Source organism: Cucurbita moschata, unplaced genomic scaffold (genome assembly GCF_002738365.1).
Source record: "Cucurbita moschata cultivar Rifu unplaced genomic scaffold, Cmos_1.0 Cmo_Scf00005, whole genome shotgun sequence".
NCBI classification, from domain to species: Eukaryota; Viridiplantae; Streptophyta; class Magnoliopsida; order Cucurbitales; family Cucurbitaceae; genus Cucurbita; species Cucurbita moschata.
Window position 1 is genome coordinate 1,833,893 of NW_019268521.1, and position 16,648 is coordinate 1,850,540.

At 32.8% G+C, this 16,648-nt stretch overlaps 4 protein-coding genes across 5 annotated transcripts in view; all 4 read left to right on the plus strand.

The window, feature by feature from the left end:
• LOC111442895 (probable long-chain-alcohol O-fatty-acyltransferase 5) overlaps positions 1 to 597 on the plus strand; it is a 1,035-nt gene extending 438 nt beyond the window's left edge. Inside the window, exon 1 of the mRNA XM_023080455.1 lies at positions 1 to 597. This exon is cut by the window's left edge and continues 438 nt beyond it. Coding sequence (XP_022936223.1) covers positions 1 to 597 — 597 coding nt within the window.
• A 2,210-nt stretch (positions 598 to 2,807) lies between these two features.
• Positions 2,808 to 3,944, plus strand: LOC111443462 (probable long-chain-alcohol O-fatty-acyltransferase 5). The gene has a single exon (XM_023081277.1). The coding sequence runs from the start codon at positions 2,844 to 2,846 to the stop codon at positions 3,819 to 3,821; it is 978 nt and encodes a 325-aa protein (XP_022937045.1). The 5' UTR covers positions 2,808 to 2,843; the 3' UTR covers positions 3,822 to 3,944.
• Positions 3,945 to 8,849: 4,905 nt separating this feature from the next.
• On the plus strand, positions 8,850 to 10,059 carry LOC111443337 (acyl-CoA--sterol O-acyltransferase 1-like). Its single transcript, XM_023081112.1, has one exon. It carries the CDS (start codon positions 8,873 to 8,875, stop codon positions 9,827 to 9,829), a length of 957 nt encoding a protein of 318 aa, XP_022936880.1. The 5' UTR covers positions 8,850 to 8,872; the 3' UTR covers positions 9,830 to 10,059.
• A 2,862-nt stretch (positions 10,060 to 12,921) lies between these two features.
• LOC111442944 (V-type proton ATPase subunit e1-like) lies at positions 12,922 to 16,506 on the plus strand. 2 transcript variants are annotated; one of them, XM_023080508.1, is made up of 4 exons: positions 12,922 to 13,008; positions 13,119 to 13,263; positions 14,433 to 14,480; positions 16,133 to 16,506. In XM_023080508.1, the coding sequence occupies exons 2-4, from the start codon at positions 13,166 to 13,168 to the stop codon at positions 16,197 to 16,199; spliced, it is 213 nt and encodes a 70-aa protein (XP_022936276.1). In that variant the 5' UTR covers positions 12,922 to 13,008; positions 13,119 to 13,165; the 3' UTR covers positions 16,200 to 16,506. The 2 variants fall into 2 exon arrangements, with proteins under 2 accessions (XP_022936276.1, XP_022936277.1); XM_023080509.1 differs by having other exon boundaries at positions 12,959 to 13,008; positions 13,101 to 13,263.
• The last annotated feature ends 142 nt before the right edge of the window (positions 16,507 to 16,648 follow it).

Consider the following 16,648-nt stretch of genomic DNA (forward strand, 5'->3'; position numbering starts at 1 on the left):
GACCGGCTCCGGCCGAATGCGAAGATCTGCGTCTACTCGGTGCTGTTGTATATCTTCGTCGACATTCTTCTTGGTGTACCGAGTGTTTTCTTTCGATTGATGTTTGGTGGCGTCGAGCTCGAACCGGGGTCGAACGAGCCGTATTTGATGACATCGCTCCAAGATTTTTGGGGGAGGAGGTGGAATTTATTGGTGTCGAATTCTCTCCGATATAGCGTTTACAAGCCGGTTCGAGCAGCGGTAGAGGGTCTAATCGGGCCGACATGGGCCGCGGGAACGGCGGTGATGGCGGTGTTTGTGGTGTCCGGAGTGATGCATGAGCAAATGGTGTATTACCTTACTAGAGAGTTTCCCACTTGGGAGACTACGTGGTTTTTTGTTGTTCAAGGTGTGTGTGTGGTGGTGGAATCCGGGTTGAAGGCCGCCGTGGGGCGACGGTGGCGGCCGCCGTCGGTGGTGGCGGGTCTGTTGACATTGGCGGTTTTGATGGTCACCGCCGCGTGGTTGTTCTTTCCGCCGTTCTTGAAGGCCGGTACTTTTGCAAGTCTTCTTAGAGAATTGAAGATGGTGGGAAAATTCCTTTGGAAACTCATTTAAAAATTAATGAAATATCTAATTAGTAATTAAAAATAAAAACTTTATTTTAATTTTGTATTATTAATATTATATATTTGAGTCGTAAGTAGTATTTTAAACCATAATGTCGTTTATTGGTCGGGATATCCTTAATAGCTATTTTGCATTAAAAAAAATTTATGTGACATATCAACTTGAGCATAATTCAACTGATTAAAGAATATATCATCAATTAAGATGCTAAAAATTTTAATCTCATTTTGTTTCGAGCATACCTGAGACATCAAATCATCTCTCTCGAGACATTGATTGTGGGATTGTTTTTTAAAATATCTATTCATAAGATGTGTTAAACAATTAATTTTATATAATTATTTATGGTTAATTAGTTTATTTTTTATTATGTTCGACTATTAAAAATAATTTTAATTAATTATTTATTTAATTTTTATTTATTAAGAATAAAATACTTTAAATTTTATGTTTTTTTAGGTCCAACCAAATGGGCTGTTAAGGCCTTTGCAATTCTAATGGGCATATGAATCAAAGCCCGAAGTTCATTTCTTAAGGCCCAATAATAACATTTCAATGAGAAATTTGACAGTCTAAAAGCCCAATACTATTGGGCCTGAGGCCCATGTAACCCACATTTTAGAAAGATGAAGGGACATAGATATTTAAAATATTATAAATATAAATACCAAATAAAATCTAAATAAATTGAAAAAAAAAAATAAATTAACTCTAAAAATAATCAAAACTTACCCGTGTATATGCCAGCTCCATTAACTACCTACATGATCTACGCCCTCGGAAGAATCCACCATGTAGGATAATTCAACTGAACTATAAGTCTTACTTCCCTTATCGGTCTCATACATAGCTCAACGGTACTATACCAGAGTGTAAACTCTGTTGGTTGATGAAAGTCCCTTATCGGCTAATTTAGGGAATGATCATGGGTTTATAAACAAATAATACTCTATCCGTTAGTATGTAGCCTTTTGGAGAAGTCCAAAGCAGAGCCATAAGAGCTTAGGCTCAAAATGGACAATATCACACCATTGTGGAGAGTCGTGTTCATCTAACATGGTATCAGAGTCATACCCTAACTTAGCCATGTTAATAGAATTCTCAAATGTCGAACAAAGGACTCCAAAAGAAAAGGAGTCAAGCTTTCTCGAAGGCAGTAAAAAATGACTAAGACTCCAAAGGAGTCGAGTCTCGATTAAGGGGAGGTGTACTTTGTTTGAGGAGAGGTGTTGGAGGATGAAAGTCCCACATCGGCTAATTTGAAGCCCAGAGCAAAACCATGAGAGCTTATGCTCAAAGTGAGATAATATCATACCATTGTGGAGAGTCGTGTTCATCTAACAAACTCTACATTCACTGTACCGTGTACCGGTTGCTAATAAATTAGATACTTGTTGAGTTGGAGCGTTACACGTAAAAATCTAAGTCACCAATTTTTACATACAATAAATTAAAAAATAAATGAAATCTAACAACTTAGAGTAAATGGGCAAACATACAAGAAACGGATGTGTCTAGATAACTTACCTTTTTGGGTATCAACATAATCAAATCTCAAAAGAAGATGAGAGTTGAGATTTGTATGTCTCATCATTAATGTATTATTATTTAATATTTATTTATTTATTTGTAATTGTAATATAAAAAAAAAAAAATTCATTTCCCGACCCGGGGTCTCACTCAAACATCACTCAAACATCAACTAAACTAAAAAGACTCGACCAAAATTGTAGTGGTTTTCGATTTTAAATGATACATTAGAGATGTCTATGAAGTGGAGACGAAAAATTCTTTATTTTTGTAAAGATCGGAGAGAGAATTTCCCGTCTTAATTTTTATTTTTCAATATAATTTCTATTAAAAATTGTAAACTTCCGTCCTAACTTCTTTGTTTCAGCTCTGATTTGAGTGATTCAAAAGACGAGTGATTCTAAACTTACAGTAATTAATAGTAATTAAGAGAATGTTTGTTATCATAAAATTAATTAATTAATTAAAATATTCACAATAAAAAAACGAACAAGATATAACATAATATTCAATATAATTTTTAAAAACTCAAATTTCAATACTAGAGCGTAATATTTCACATTAAATAATTATTTATTTACGAAACGAGTAAAATAATAATATATATTTATATAAAACGAAGCAGAGTGGAGTGAGAATTTGGGCAAATACGGGGAACATAATCTTCATCCCGAGTCTCATTTAGCTAACCCTAAACCTCTGATATGAGTAGCGAACTCATAAGCTTCATGAAGGTGATACTCATATCAATGACCTCTCTATTGTATTGCTATTTCATAGCTCCAAAACTTCCCAAAGGCAAATTCAGGCTCATTTCGTTCCTCCCCGTCTTCTCCCTCTTCCTCGTCCTCCCTCTCTATGTCTCGTCCGCCTTACTCTCGAGTAGCTTTGCCTTCTTCATCACCTGGCTCACGACCTTTAAGCTCGTTCTATTCTCATTCAATTTAGGTCCTTTAGCTTTCGACTCGAAAGTATCGTTCACTTTGTTTGCTTCCATTGCGTTCTTACCCACTAGAATCAAGCATAACAAAACAGCCAAATACGTTCAAAATCATGACGATCTTGGCAACGATCCACACCCTAAGCTGCCTCTAAGCTTGCCAGCCAAGGTGGTGATATTTGCTATGTTGGTCATGGGTAAGAGGCACTTAGAAATTATGGATCCCATTGCAAATTTGTACGTGAATTGTGCAACGTTGTATTTCTATTTAGACATGACTATGAGTCTTTCTAATGTGTTTGTTCGATCGAGATTTGGCGTTGAGGTTAGACAACCGTTTGACGAGCCATATCTCGCGACGTCGCTTCAAAATTTTTGGGGACGGAGATGGAATCGATCTGTGTCGGAAACTTTGCATACCGCTGTTTATCAACCCGTTCGTTATGAAATCGGAGTGCCACGGTGGATGGCGGTGGTCATTGTGTTTGTGGTGTCCGGGTTGATGCATGAGCTTTTGCTTTACTATATCATTAGAGTGATCCCAACGTGGGAAGTTACATGGTTCTTTGTTGTTCATGGACTGTGTGTGGCTGTGGAGATTGAGCTGAAAAGGGCTTTGGGGAAAAGGTGGCGGATTCATTCGGCGGTGTCCCGACCACTCACGATAGCGTTTTTCGTAGCCACCGTTCATTGGTTGTTTTTTCCACCACTGTTGAGGATAAAACACTTCCCAAGTGGCTAGGTCACCTGTCGTGTGTCGTGTGTCGAAGTTGAACTATGTAGAATTTGAATGAAATATCATTATTACGAGTATTATGAGTCTTACCCTTTTATAATTTGTGAGCATATTCTAAATAATCGCTCGTTTTGCAAACATTTTTCTATACTCTTACGGTAAAGTATTAGTTTTTCCATCCTTGTATTAGTCAACAAAAGCAGGACTTTGTGGAGCAGCTCAAACTCAATAACAGATATTATCCACTTTTACCCGTTACGTATCGTCATTAGTCTCGCGGTTTTAAAACGTATCTGCTAAGTTGAGGTTTCCACACTCTTGTAAGGTGTATCAACTTGAGTATAATTCAACTGATTAACGAATATATAAAGAAAACATCTTCTATGTCAAGTATAATTCAACTGATTAATGAATATATATCATCAATTAAGATGTCAAAAATTCAAATCTCGTTTTGTTTCGAACGTACTCGAGTCTCTCGAGACATTCATTGTTTGAAATGATTGGATTTTTTTTTTTTGTTCATTAAGATTTTAATAGGTTAAACTATTAAAATAATTTTAATTAATTAATTTTAAATTTTTATTTATTAATTAGTATATTAAGAATAAAATAGTTTTTTTAGGTTATTTAATGATTTTAATAAAATTATATGAATTTTTAATGATAAATAACTAATACTCAATAATTCGTCGGTAATTTATATTTTTAAATATAATTACATCAAAAGAAGTTGACTTTTATTTATTAAGCAAAAATATTATTTAGAACGTAAATTCTAAAAATTATATTTATTTGAAAATAATGTTTATTATCATATTTCAAAACCTTCCAACCAAATGGGCTGTTAAGGCCTTTGCAGTTCTAATGGGCATTTGAATCAAAGCCCAAAGTTCATTTCTTAAGGCCCAATAATAACATTTCAAAAGGAAATTTGAGTCCAAAAGCCCAATAACATTGGGCCATGAGGCCCATGTAACCCACATTTTAGAGAGATTAAAGGGACATAAATATTTAAAATATTATAAATATAAATACCAAATAAAATCTAAATAAATTGAAGAAAAATAAATTAACTCTAAAATAATAAAAGATTAAAAAAAAAAAAACTCAACTTTTAAAGTTTTAATAATACCTTTAAATTTTTTAAAAAATTCATTAATATTTTTCAACCTTTTTAAAAAAATTAAAAAATAATGTTACCGTTAAAAAAATATATATATACATGAAATTTTAAAAATACTATAAAATTTACCAAAAAAAAATTTACAACTTTTTTTTACGGTCAATATATGACACTCATAAATAATATCCAAACTTTTTAACGTTATTTTTTAAAATTCACTCATATTAAAAAAATGTGATATTAACCATCGTATTATTAATTAAACTTTTAAAAATTAAATGGTATTTTAATTTTTTTTTAAATCATTTTAAAATTTAAAAATGGTATTTTTGAACAAATTAATTCACTTTTAATTTTTTTTTTAAAAAAAATAAAAATATAATTGAAAATTTAAAAAATGAATAGATATTTAGACAATAGTTTAAAAATATTTTTATTAATTTAATCTAAAATAAATTTAAAAATAATAATATTTATAAATAAATCATCCAACTTAAATTCCATATTATATATATATATATATTAAAAATAATTACATTAAAAAATAGTAAAATAACGTATGAATAATTGAGCAGCAATAAATATTAGCTTTCCATTATTACGAATATTCTAAATACCCTAAAAGTATCTTCTAGGAATCCACAGTTTCATATACTCAATAAAGTAATTACAATTCACTATAATTATTGGCATTTTATTGGTATAAATAATAAATATATTTTAAAATTAAATTATGATATCACCATACATAGTTTGTTATATGATAAAAGAAACAGTTTTTATCGTAAAATTTTTAATTGGATAGCGTTTGGGTTATTGAGTTTTCGAACTAACATCTTAACATCCAAAACGGATTTAATTATTGTACTATCAAAGATTTAATTCGGGAGGCTTTAGCCCTAAAAGGATATATATATTTTTGTCAGAAATATTTAAAGATTAAAATTGTTGATCTAATTTTTAAAAGTTTCGAGTATTTTTTAAATTAGTTGTTTATCAATATATTTTTAAAAAAATTAATCGTAAAAGTATTAATAAAACTTTTAAAAATTTAAATATTTTTGTTTCAATAATATTTTAAATTTTTTAAAAAATTTAAAAAATATTATTAATTTAATTTTTTTTACATAAATGTTTCAAAAATACCCTTAAATTTTCCAAACAATTAAAAAAAAACAGTTATTTCTCAAAAGTGGATCATAGAATTTTTCAAAAAATTTTTTTGTTAATACCTTTAAATTTTTTTAAAAACTTCAAAAATAATTTTAAACTTAAAAATAAAAAATAAAAAACAAAAAATACTCGTATAAAAAATACTCTTAACTTTTAAAAATAATATTAAAAAATTTTGAAGATAATCTATGAGGTGTCCATAGACGATTTTCGCCCATATATTGACAATCAAAATTTAAAATTTTTTTTATTAAGTAAAGAGTGTTAATGGTGTTTTTAAATTTTTATTTATATTTTTTAAACGGATATTTTTTAAACAAACTCTCCACAGATTATATTTAAAACTAACCGTAACAATAATTTTTAGATTTTAAAAAAATATATTAAAAATTTTAAAAATTGAGAGATATTTTTTAACACACAAACAAATATCTTTCACAAAATTTTTCCTAACTTTCCGGAATTTAATAACTTTTAAAATAAATAAATAAATAAAATTATTGAAATGACCCACCTACCCCTCCACCTACCCATCCACCTAACTCTTCAAATGAAGAGACTTTATCAATTGGTCATTATTAGAATGAGCATCCCAACAAAGGCAATTACATTTATTGGGTTGGTGGCTCGAGTCGCCCGACTAAGGTATATGATTCAATTCTTTATTTTCGAATTGAATCGTTGAATATTTTTTAATTATTTTCTTAGTCTTCGTAATAATTTTAAAAGTAGGGTAGGATTGAATCAGGTCGTAAATTTATTTTCGGGTTAGTTAGGTTGACACGCATATCGATTCGAATTTTCAGTTTTCCATGAATCCAACCGAACCTAGATTCGTCTTTTTACCATAATTTTATGACATCCATTTATTTCGAAAAAGTTTGAGTTCTACCTACCATGCTGTTACAATCTTAATTTTCGAGGCACCGAAAAATAGGACGTGACTATGGACTATGCAGTGCAATATGAATACACAGGAAAAAAAAAACGGAGAACTACTATAACATTTCGCGCAATTTTAAACCATTTGACATCCTTTCCAAAGACCCATGTAAAATTGAATGCATGTACATATGTTCAGTTTGATTTTTAAAGAGGGAACAGGTTCGGGAAATATGTGGACAAGATAGACGCTCTGGGTCGACATCTCTCTTGTGGCTATTGAGCTCCCGAGCACCTCCTTGCCTCGACTAGCAACATCATGCACCTAAAAAGAAAAATTAAAAAGGATGAGTTTATAAATATACGTTGGAAGCAACTTACTTGTAGGCTTTCATTACATCATTGACATAGCAGGGGACCAGAGTCTTTACTCTAGGGTTGAGTAGCTAGCTTGTAACTGGTACCCGAGATTGAGGCGTTACCTCACAAAGCGTTCTCTTTGATGGAGACAACATGGTGTGTGTTAATATGTTCGTCATTTATGGGAGGTTAGTTGGCAAACTTTTCCCATAGGATCGTATAGTCACCCAAGGTCGAGGGAAGCGACCTCCTGTATGTGCCATCTCCATTAACTACCTGCATGATCTATGTCCTCTTGTAGGACAAATCCATAATGTAAGATAATTCAACTGAGCTATCAAGTCTCACTTCCCTAACCGACCTTATGTCTAGCTCAACAGCACTGTATTAGAGTAAAAACTCTACTGATAATGTACCAGTTGCTAACAGCCTAGGAGACTACCTTTGTCTTCCAAAGTTGTTTGGGTGGTCTTCTAAGTCTCTAGAGTTGTTTGACGGTCTAGACACGGATTCACGCCTTCAAGTTTCTCGATTCCTACTCCTCGAGTCTAGTTCAAAAAATAAGGAGATAGCCGTAAGTAATTATATATGTGTTGAGCTTGGACGTTACATGTAAAAATTTAAATCACGGGTTTATACATATTTTAAAATAAATGAAATCAAAATGCTTAGAGTACCTAAGAGTATGTTTGTTATCATACAATTATTTAATTAATTAAAATTATTTAATTTGAGAATAATGGTCAACGAACCAATAAAATATAACATAAAGTTCCTTGTAATTTTTAAAAACTCAAATTTTAATATTACAATGTAATATTTTACATTAAAAAAAATGTTTCCAAATATATATAAATATGGAATTTGGACGAAGACGGGAATATAATCTTCATCTCCTGTCTCATTTAATTAACGAAGAGAAATCTTTCCTTAGTCCCTCTTTCGTTCTCTACTCCATTCGGAACGGTCTAGGGCGAAGACGAGGTATATAATCTTCGACCCGAGTTTTATTTAGCTAATGAAGAGAAATCTCTCCTCAGTCCATCTCTCGTTCCCTACTCCATTCGGAACAGTCTAGGGCGAAGACGGAGTATATAATCTTCGATTCGAGTTTTATTTAGCTAATGAAGAGAAATCTCTCCTCAGTCCCTCTCTCGTTCTCTACTCTATTTGGGACAGTCTAGGGCGAAGACATATAATCTTCGACTCGAGTTTTATTTAGCTGACGAAGAGAAATTTCTCCTCAGTCTCTCTCTCGTTCTCCACTCCATCCGGAACGATCTAGGACAAAGACCCGAATATAATCTTCGACCCGAGTTTTATTTAGCTAACGAAGAGAAATCTCTCCACAGTCTCTTTCTCGTTTTCTGCTCCATCCGAAATGACCTATACTAGTTAAATGAACATCTGTGCAAGAAATAAATAAGACATAAATGAGTTGATAAGTATAAATAGAAGTATAGAAGTTTAGAAATTCACTAAACCAACAAAATTTTGCTAAGCCAAAACCTCCAATATGGGTAGTGAACTCATAAGCTTCATGAAGGTGATACTCATATCCATGGCCTCTCTATTGTATTGCTATTTCATAGCTCCAAAACTTCCCAAAGGCAAATTCAGGCTCATTTCGTTCCTCCCCGTCTTCTCCCTTTTCCTCGTCCTCCCTCTCTACGTCTCATCCGCCTTCCTCTCGAGTAGCTTCGCCTTCCTCGTCACCTGGCTCACGACCTTTAAGCTCGTTCTATTCTCATTCAATTTAGGTCCTTTAGCTTTCGACTCGAAATTATCGTTCCCTTTGTTTGCTTCCATCGCGTTCTTACCAACCAGAATCAAGCATAGCAAAACCGCCAAATACACTCAAAATCAAGAAGAGGTTGGCAAAGAACCACGTCCTAAGATACCTCTAAACTTGCCCGCCAAGGTGGTGATATTTGTTATGCTGATCATGGGCAAGAAGTACTATGAAATTGTGGATCCCATTGCAAAATTATGCATGAATTGTGCAACGTTGTATTTTTATTTAGACATGATTATGTGTCTTTCTAACGTGTTTGTTCGGTCGAGATTTGGTGTCGAGGTTAGTCGGCCATTTGACGAGCCATATCTTGCTACGTCGCTTCAAAATTTTTGGGGACGACGATGGAATCGATTGGTGTCGGAAACTTTACATAACGCTGTTTATCAACCCGTTCGTTATGAAGTCGGAGGGCCGCGGTGGATGGCGGTGGTGGTGGTGTTTGTGGTGTCTGGGTTGATGCATGAGCTTTTGTTGTACTATATTATTAGAGCCATTCCAACGTGGGAAGTTACCTGGTTCTTTGTTATTCATGGGCTGTGTGTGGCTGTGGAGATTGAGCTGAAGAGGGCATTGGGGAAAAGGTGGCGGATTCATTGGGCAGTGTCCGGACCACTCACGATGGCGTTTTTGGTCGCCACCGCTCATTGGTTGTTTTTCCCACCTTTGTTGAGGTGAAATACTCTCCAAGTGGCTAGTGTCACATTACGTTCTGTCGTGTGTCTTGTGTCAAACAGTGTAGAATTTGAATGAAATATCATTGTTACGAGTATCATGAGTATTACGAGTCTCGCCCTTTTATAATTCGTGAACGTTTTTTTTGGGTAATCACTTGATTTGTGGATGCTTTTGTAGACTTTTGGTGTAAAGTAAGCTCTTGTATCTCTGTATGAATGACCGTTTTTAGTCTTGTAACCAAAAGTGCTCGAGTTCGTCGTTTCTAATCAATTTGTATCGAATTATCTTAAGCTTAACATTATTTTAGCCCTTTTTTTTTTGTACGTGTCAATATATGCCATCTTATGATTGTTCATTGTTTTTTCCGGCTTTTGAGGATGAAACACTTCTCTAGTGGCTAGTGTGACTGAACAACAACAGAATACTCTCTTACCATCAATTGAGTATTTACTTTAGGGTTTTCTCTCCGTATAGAATTTAAATGAAACTTCGAGTGAAATATCTTTATTATGAGTATTACGAGTCTCACCCTTTTATAATTCGTGAACGTTTTTTAAATGATCACTCAATTTTGGACGTTTTTTTAAACTCTCAGGTAAAAGTATCAGTTTTTGCATCTTTATATTGGTCATCAGATTTTGTGTAACGAGAATGACTTATAGTTAGGAAAGAGGTCACCAAGATCGAACCTCTAACAAACCTTGGAGGACCAAACCCACATATATGGAAAAACACGAGAACGTCTTGTAGCTAAGGGAAAAAACCAGCAAGATTAGAGCCATACCGAACGTCGGAGGACCGAACCCATGTATATGGAAAATACGAGAATGACTTGAAGCTACAGGAAAAGCGAGCAAAATTCCTTCCATTTTAGAATGGTTTTATTTTTTCAAAAAATAATAATAATAATAATAATTGATTAATTAATTCCTGTCCAAATTTATTAAATGATATATGAAATATTTAAAATAAATATTCCTATTTTAGATCTTATGAAATAGCTTCAATTAAAGTGGTTGGTGGGAAATTAACTTCTGTCGTGTCAGGGCTAGTTGGTGGTTGGTGCATTTTAATTCTAAATACAATTATTATTATTATTATTTATCATTATTTTTTGAGAAAATAAATTCAAATAAATAAATAAAAATAATTTACCTCACCAAAATTTAATCTCAAATGAATAATTATATCAACTATTTATTATTTATTTATTTTCTTAGCTAAGCTAAATTTTAGAAATAAAAATAATTAAAAAAAAAATATTTTTAAATTTAATAAAAAAATTTAAATATTTCTTGTGAATTAAAGAAAAAACTTTATTTATATCCCAATTTATATTTTTCTAATTTTTAAAATAATTTAAATCTTCGAGTGTGTGGTACCAAAATATTTTTAAATAATTAAAAACTTTTTATTTTTAAATTTAATAAAAATTTAAATATTTCTCAGAATTAAAAGAAATTTTTTTTATTTATATCACATTTTTATTTTGTTATATATAATTTATTTAAACTAATTTTTTTTTAAATTAAAGTATTCGGTATTTATTTTTCATTTCTACTCCGTTACAATGTTACAATTTTGTGATTATGTTGTTGATTTTGTTTGTCCTAATGATTATGGATTATGGATAAATAAACGCTTTTAATTTTTTTTTTGAACAACCCAACCCGAACCTAACTTGAAAATAGAGGGTCAGATTGTGTTCGGTTACCAATCCAACCAATTTGAAGATTTTTTGATAGTTCAGAAAGATTTCTCAACCCAACTCGGCCTATAGAAAAAACCCTAAAGCCCTACTCGGTTCGAGTGTCGATATGATTCCACCATTTTTTTAATTAATATATTTTAAAAAATATTACTCACGTGTATAAATTATAAATAAAATAAATTTAAAAAAATGTGTGTAATTTCCTTATCAAAGCTTAGGAATTTAATTCATAAACAATACAGCCTCCAAAATTTATGAATATAAATTAAATTTTTAATAAAAGAAATTAATAAGAAGTATAGTCCATAAATGCTATTATGGGCCATGGGCCCACTTTTATTCAGAACTTAAAAGATGTTTTGAAAATGGTGAAAAATTAATTATTGTTTTTTTTTCGGTCAAAATAATTATTAAATATTATTTTTTTTAATAAATAAATTGTTTGTAATTGAAGTAATGATTAGGTCTATTAGGGTAAAAGTACCTCGTTCAAAGAGAGTACACGGTTTTAAAAATTAAACACCTAGCTGACTCATGTCTTAATTAACGATCATTCTCGTCACTGTTTTTGACTTTAATTGAAAACATTTCTTAAAAGGGTGAATTTTGAGAAAATGTTGTAAGAAATATTTGTGCCGGGATTAGATATGCATGCGTATATAGAGTATGTAACTCAAATAAGGTTACTCGCTCGTGACCTATCTTGGATTAGGGTTGTCTAACTCGACACGAAACAATACATAGAGACCCTGATCAACAAACTCGTATGTTTGTGATATAGGTCCACTTGCCTCTTGCGATGACCTTGAGAAGCATGATTGACGATATTGGTGTGGAGATTGATCGACTGAAGCTAACCATCCTTCGTTAGATAGAGAAGGACTAGTGTTGGTGTGGAGATCAATGAAGGAGCATGATCGATGACCCTCTAGCGGAATCATCACAAATGACGAACAGGTGCACCGGTTACCTAACGTTGGTTATGCGCTAACGACAATCAAACGAGGATCCAATTGTCGTTATTTAGGGAAAGGTACGATTAGGGAAAAGAGACGAAAGTAAACGAACTGAGGGGAAAAAAAGAGCAGAGAGATTGAGAATCCCGATAAATCTCATATCAATGGAGTTAGTGTCTCTTACTCGTATACCCGAGATTTTTTTATAGCAGTTTAAATATTGTTAAATATTAGTAGAAGAATTATCTAAAATCTAAATAAATAAATAAATAAAATTTTGATGAAATAGTTTATTATTATTATTTTTAAATATATTTTTCAGTTTGGGCTATTTAGCTGGACACTACTGATATTGGGCCTGATAGCCCAATTTGATTCGGCCCATTAAGTAGCATGACCCGACCCGCTTACTTTCACGCCTGTAGATTCCGATGAATTTTTCAGATCTATTTTCATCGTCTCCAGATTTTCGAAATGCTCTGTGACTCCACAATTCGTCCTTTTGTTTCTTGGTAATCAAACGAATCGCCTTTTGAGATCCTCTCCGTTTTCAGATTTTTCTGTTCCTCATTTGTTTAATTCAAACTACATCTGAATTTTCCAGTCTCTTGCTTGATTGCAGAGGTTTTGATCTTTTGATTGCACGGTCGAGGTCGAGTGGGATCAACAATGGGATTCTTGGTGACGTCCCTGATTTTCGCCGTGATTGGAGTCATCGCGTGTTTTTGCTCCTTAATTTGCTGTAACAGAGGAGCTTCGACTAATTTGTAAAGTCCTTGCTCTTTATCGATTTTCTCTCTATTTTCATACCTGTGTTTGGCTGTTGATCCAGAGGCAATTGAGCTGCTACGGAATCTAACTTGGTTGTTTTTGCTGATAACTATGTTTGATTTCCATATGCTATGCAACCGTGCTAAGTTTTGTTGATCGTTAGTTCTACTGTAGCCAATCGGCTATTGATTCTAAGTCCTTGTGTTGTTGGCTTTTAGACATTTAATCTGTTGTTTGTATTCTAGGACATACATCAATGATTTTATGTATCCAATGACTGCCATTTTTTGTAACACTGAAAGTTCAGGTGCTTGTATCTAGGCTGGTATATTGCATTATTAAGATTGCAAAATGAGTTTATAGGATTTAAGATCTCAACGAGTATCTGAATTATTAGATTCGCACAGAAACGTCTTTGGCAATGTGAAATTAGGGGGAACTATGTGGAATATTGAGTAGGATGGAACAATATTGTTGACAAAAGATGTGAAATTTGAGAATGTTTTATTGTGTCAATGGAGGTTATGAGAATTTTATAAGACTTTATTACTTATGCTAAAGAAAAACATCATTCTGGAAAATTGTTTATCGAAATTTATCTGGTAGAACTATTTCGTTCTTGGTTTAAGTATACTAGTGTTTTCTATCTTGGCGTCGAGGGTAAATAATTTGTAAGCTTGATGATGAAATAGCCTCATGATTTGAAAACTGATCAGAACCTAAACTGTTGCTCTGGTGCTCGTCTTATTTGTAAATTGCTGGTTGTTTCTCCCTTTGGTGCTCGTCTCTGCAACTATGTCACTACTCACCCTTGGAGCAGTGTTCGTACTAGAGATTAAAACTCTCTTAAGTAGTAGTATAGCTGTGTAATTTTGTGTAATTTCCCTTACTATAGAAAAGGTCATATATGGGTAGTCTCTGAAACTTCATATGTAGAGTTTACATTGCATGGTTAAATCTGCTTGCCTCATCAGGCATTCGATGCTTGACAACAAAACTTATGAAAGACTATTGATCATTCATCTGACTTTCATGGGATCTTAATACATATTTGAAGCAAACAATCGAAGTGCTATTGAACTTTTGTACCATTACTCCTTTGCATATGTGAATATTTTTTCATTGCACTTATGCAGGTGGCTAATATTGCTATTCTTCATTGCAGGTTTCACCTTACTTTGATAACTACTGCAACAATATGCTGCTGGATGATGTAAGTCTATGTTTTTCTTGCGTTTGATAACCACTAATTTCCTTTGTGCTATAAAATTAGCTTGTTATGATAGAGGACAAACTGATGTTTTCCAAACGCGTCTTTTTTTTTTTTCCTTCTTTTGATTTTATTTAAGAAACCAAAGTTTCATTGAGAAAAATGAAAGAATGTACAAGAGCATGTAAAGCACACAAAAGGAGTCCTCAACTTTGGAAAAAGACCTCAATTCAAAAGAATACCACCAAGTTGTCAATTACAAAAAAATTCAAATAGTAGACACCCATGAAGAAGCATAGAATCTCACCACTTCCACACCTCCAGTGAAGATTTTTCCACCCCTCTAAAAATCCTACTATTCTTCTCGAGCCACACTCCCGAGTCCTGACAAGATAGCATTTAACAGGCCTGCCACAAAACTCTTCCCTTATCCCGAAAAGGAGAGTTCACTTAACCTCTCAATCAAAGAGGACCTATCCCTAATGTACGCGACCGCAACCCCAAACATACTAAAGCACTTACTCAAAACGAACTCAAGTTTTTGTCTAAAGCAACAAGCCGTTGCTTGCTTGGAGAGAAGCTCTAGTAAGATTTTTCTTTAGTGAAGAAAGATCCACCTAGAAGGAGAAAATATATTGTACAGCTGCAATAATGTATGCATTGATTAATGAAAACATAGAACCCGCAATAAAACCCTGGACCTTTGGCGGACGAGGCTTCTTGAAGAAGAAAAACATTAGAATGCACCATAAAATGCCCTGCTAGATGTAAATATATCGTGAAAATGTCGTAACAAATTTTGAAGGCTTTGGTAATTCTTAGGACTTGATAGGAGTCTTTTTCATAATATCGATACTTGCACACTAATATATACAAATAATGAGTCATAAAAATAAGGAGACAATCTTAGATTATAATGTCCACAACATAGATACTATAGTTAGGATGTTTCTTAAAATTCCATCAAGCAACCCCCGCGTTCCCCCTCAAGAAGGCTAATGGATATTTTCACCTATCAAATTGCTTGGAATCATGCACCAATCAACTGTGGTTAACTCGTGTTATTTGGCTACTTGTTGATACTAGAGGTGTACAAATAAAGACATTATCCAACTTTTTCTTTATGAAATGTCTATTGGTTTTAATGTATTTTATTAGGTCATGTTGGATTGGGTTGTTTGTAATATTAATTACTGACTTATTGACGATGAATCTTTCTTTGAAGAAGTTTCAAAGAGACCAACTTACAAAATTCTTGACATTATTCTGAACTCTGGTCCTAAAATTGACTGGCTACCTTTTTTTCCCATCTCCATCTAACCAGATTTCCTCCTCCGTACGTACAATTATTTAATATAGACTTCTTATTATCAATTGATCCATCATAGCATCAATAGGCTTCTAGGTTTAATTTTAACCCTTTTAGTTTTCTGGGAGTTTTGTTGAAGGGCCCTAAATTAGGTAAATAAAAGCCTCTCTATCTGTTCTAGATCTTCTTTTCAGATTATGAATATATTGAATTCACTTCAACACATAAAACAGGCACTCACATTTCAGGACAACCTGTTATTGTTAGAGTTTCTATTATAATTAGACACTAAAGTTGCTTAATATATACCGACTACTAAATTTATTATGCATTTTTTTGAATTTAGGTGGGCAATTGTATATCTTGCACAAATGAAGCCACTTATTGTTCCAATTCTGAATGATTCGGAGTGAAGATTATTTTGGGAACTTCTACTACTAGTTGTGTCTTATGAATCTAAATCATCACAGGGTTGCTGCTGATAACCCTAAGATATGTTCTATTTCCCAGGTTCCATGAATCTATGTTGCATTTTTTAGTTTGAATCTGTGCAGTTCATAATTTGAAGATGACCTTCAATTGGGTTCTGTATTTTGTGTTTCCCAAGTGCTGTTTTAATTACTTTCCATCAAATTCTTGGGAAGATCGACCATTGCTCATAGCTATTTAATACAGAACTCCATTTATGAAATAAAGGTTGGGGATTTTATTTGCTTTTTTTTCATATTTCAATCCTTAATCCATTGATGCCTCAATCATTGATATTCATAGGGGAAATAGATTTAGAACAGATTGAAAGAAGTGCTACAAAATCCATTTCTATAAGAATGATCATAGAAGATCCGATGTCCTCTTTTGTGGA

Bases quoted from the DNA above. Each gene is read 5' to 3' on its own strand.
- LOC111443462 (XM_023081277.1), top strand. From the start codon at position 2,844: ATGAGTAGCGAACTCATAAGCTTCATGAAGGTGATACTCATATCAATG.
- LOC111443337 (XM_023081112.1), top strand. From the start codon at position 8,873: ATGGGTAGTGAACTCATAAGCTTCATGAAGGTGATACTCATATCCATG.
- LOC111442944 (XM_023080508.1), top strand. From the start codon at position 13,166: ATGGGATTCTTGGTGACGTCCCTGATTTTCGCCGTGATTGGAGTCATC. The intron at 13,264-14,432 runs GTAAAGTCCTTG...TCTTCATTGCAG, and splicing joins AGAGGAGCTTCGACTAATTT to GTTTCACCTTACTTTGATAA. The intron at 14,481-16,132 runs GTAAGTCTATGT...TTTTGAATTTAG, and splicing joins ACAATATGCTGCTGGATGAT to GTGGGCAATTGTATATCTTG.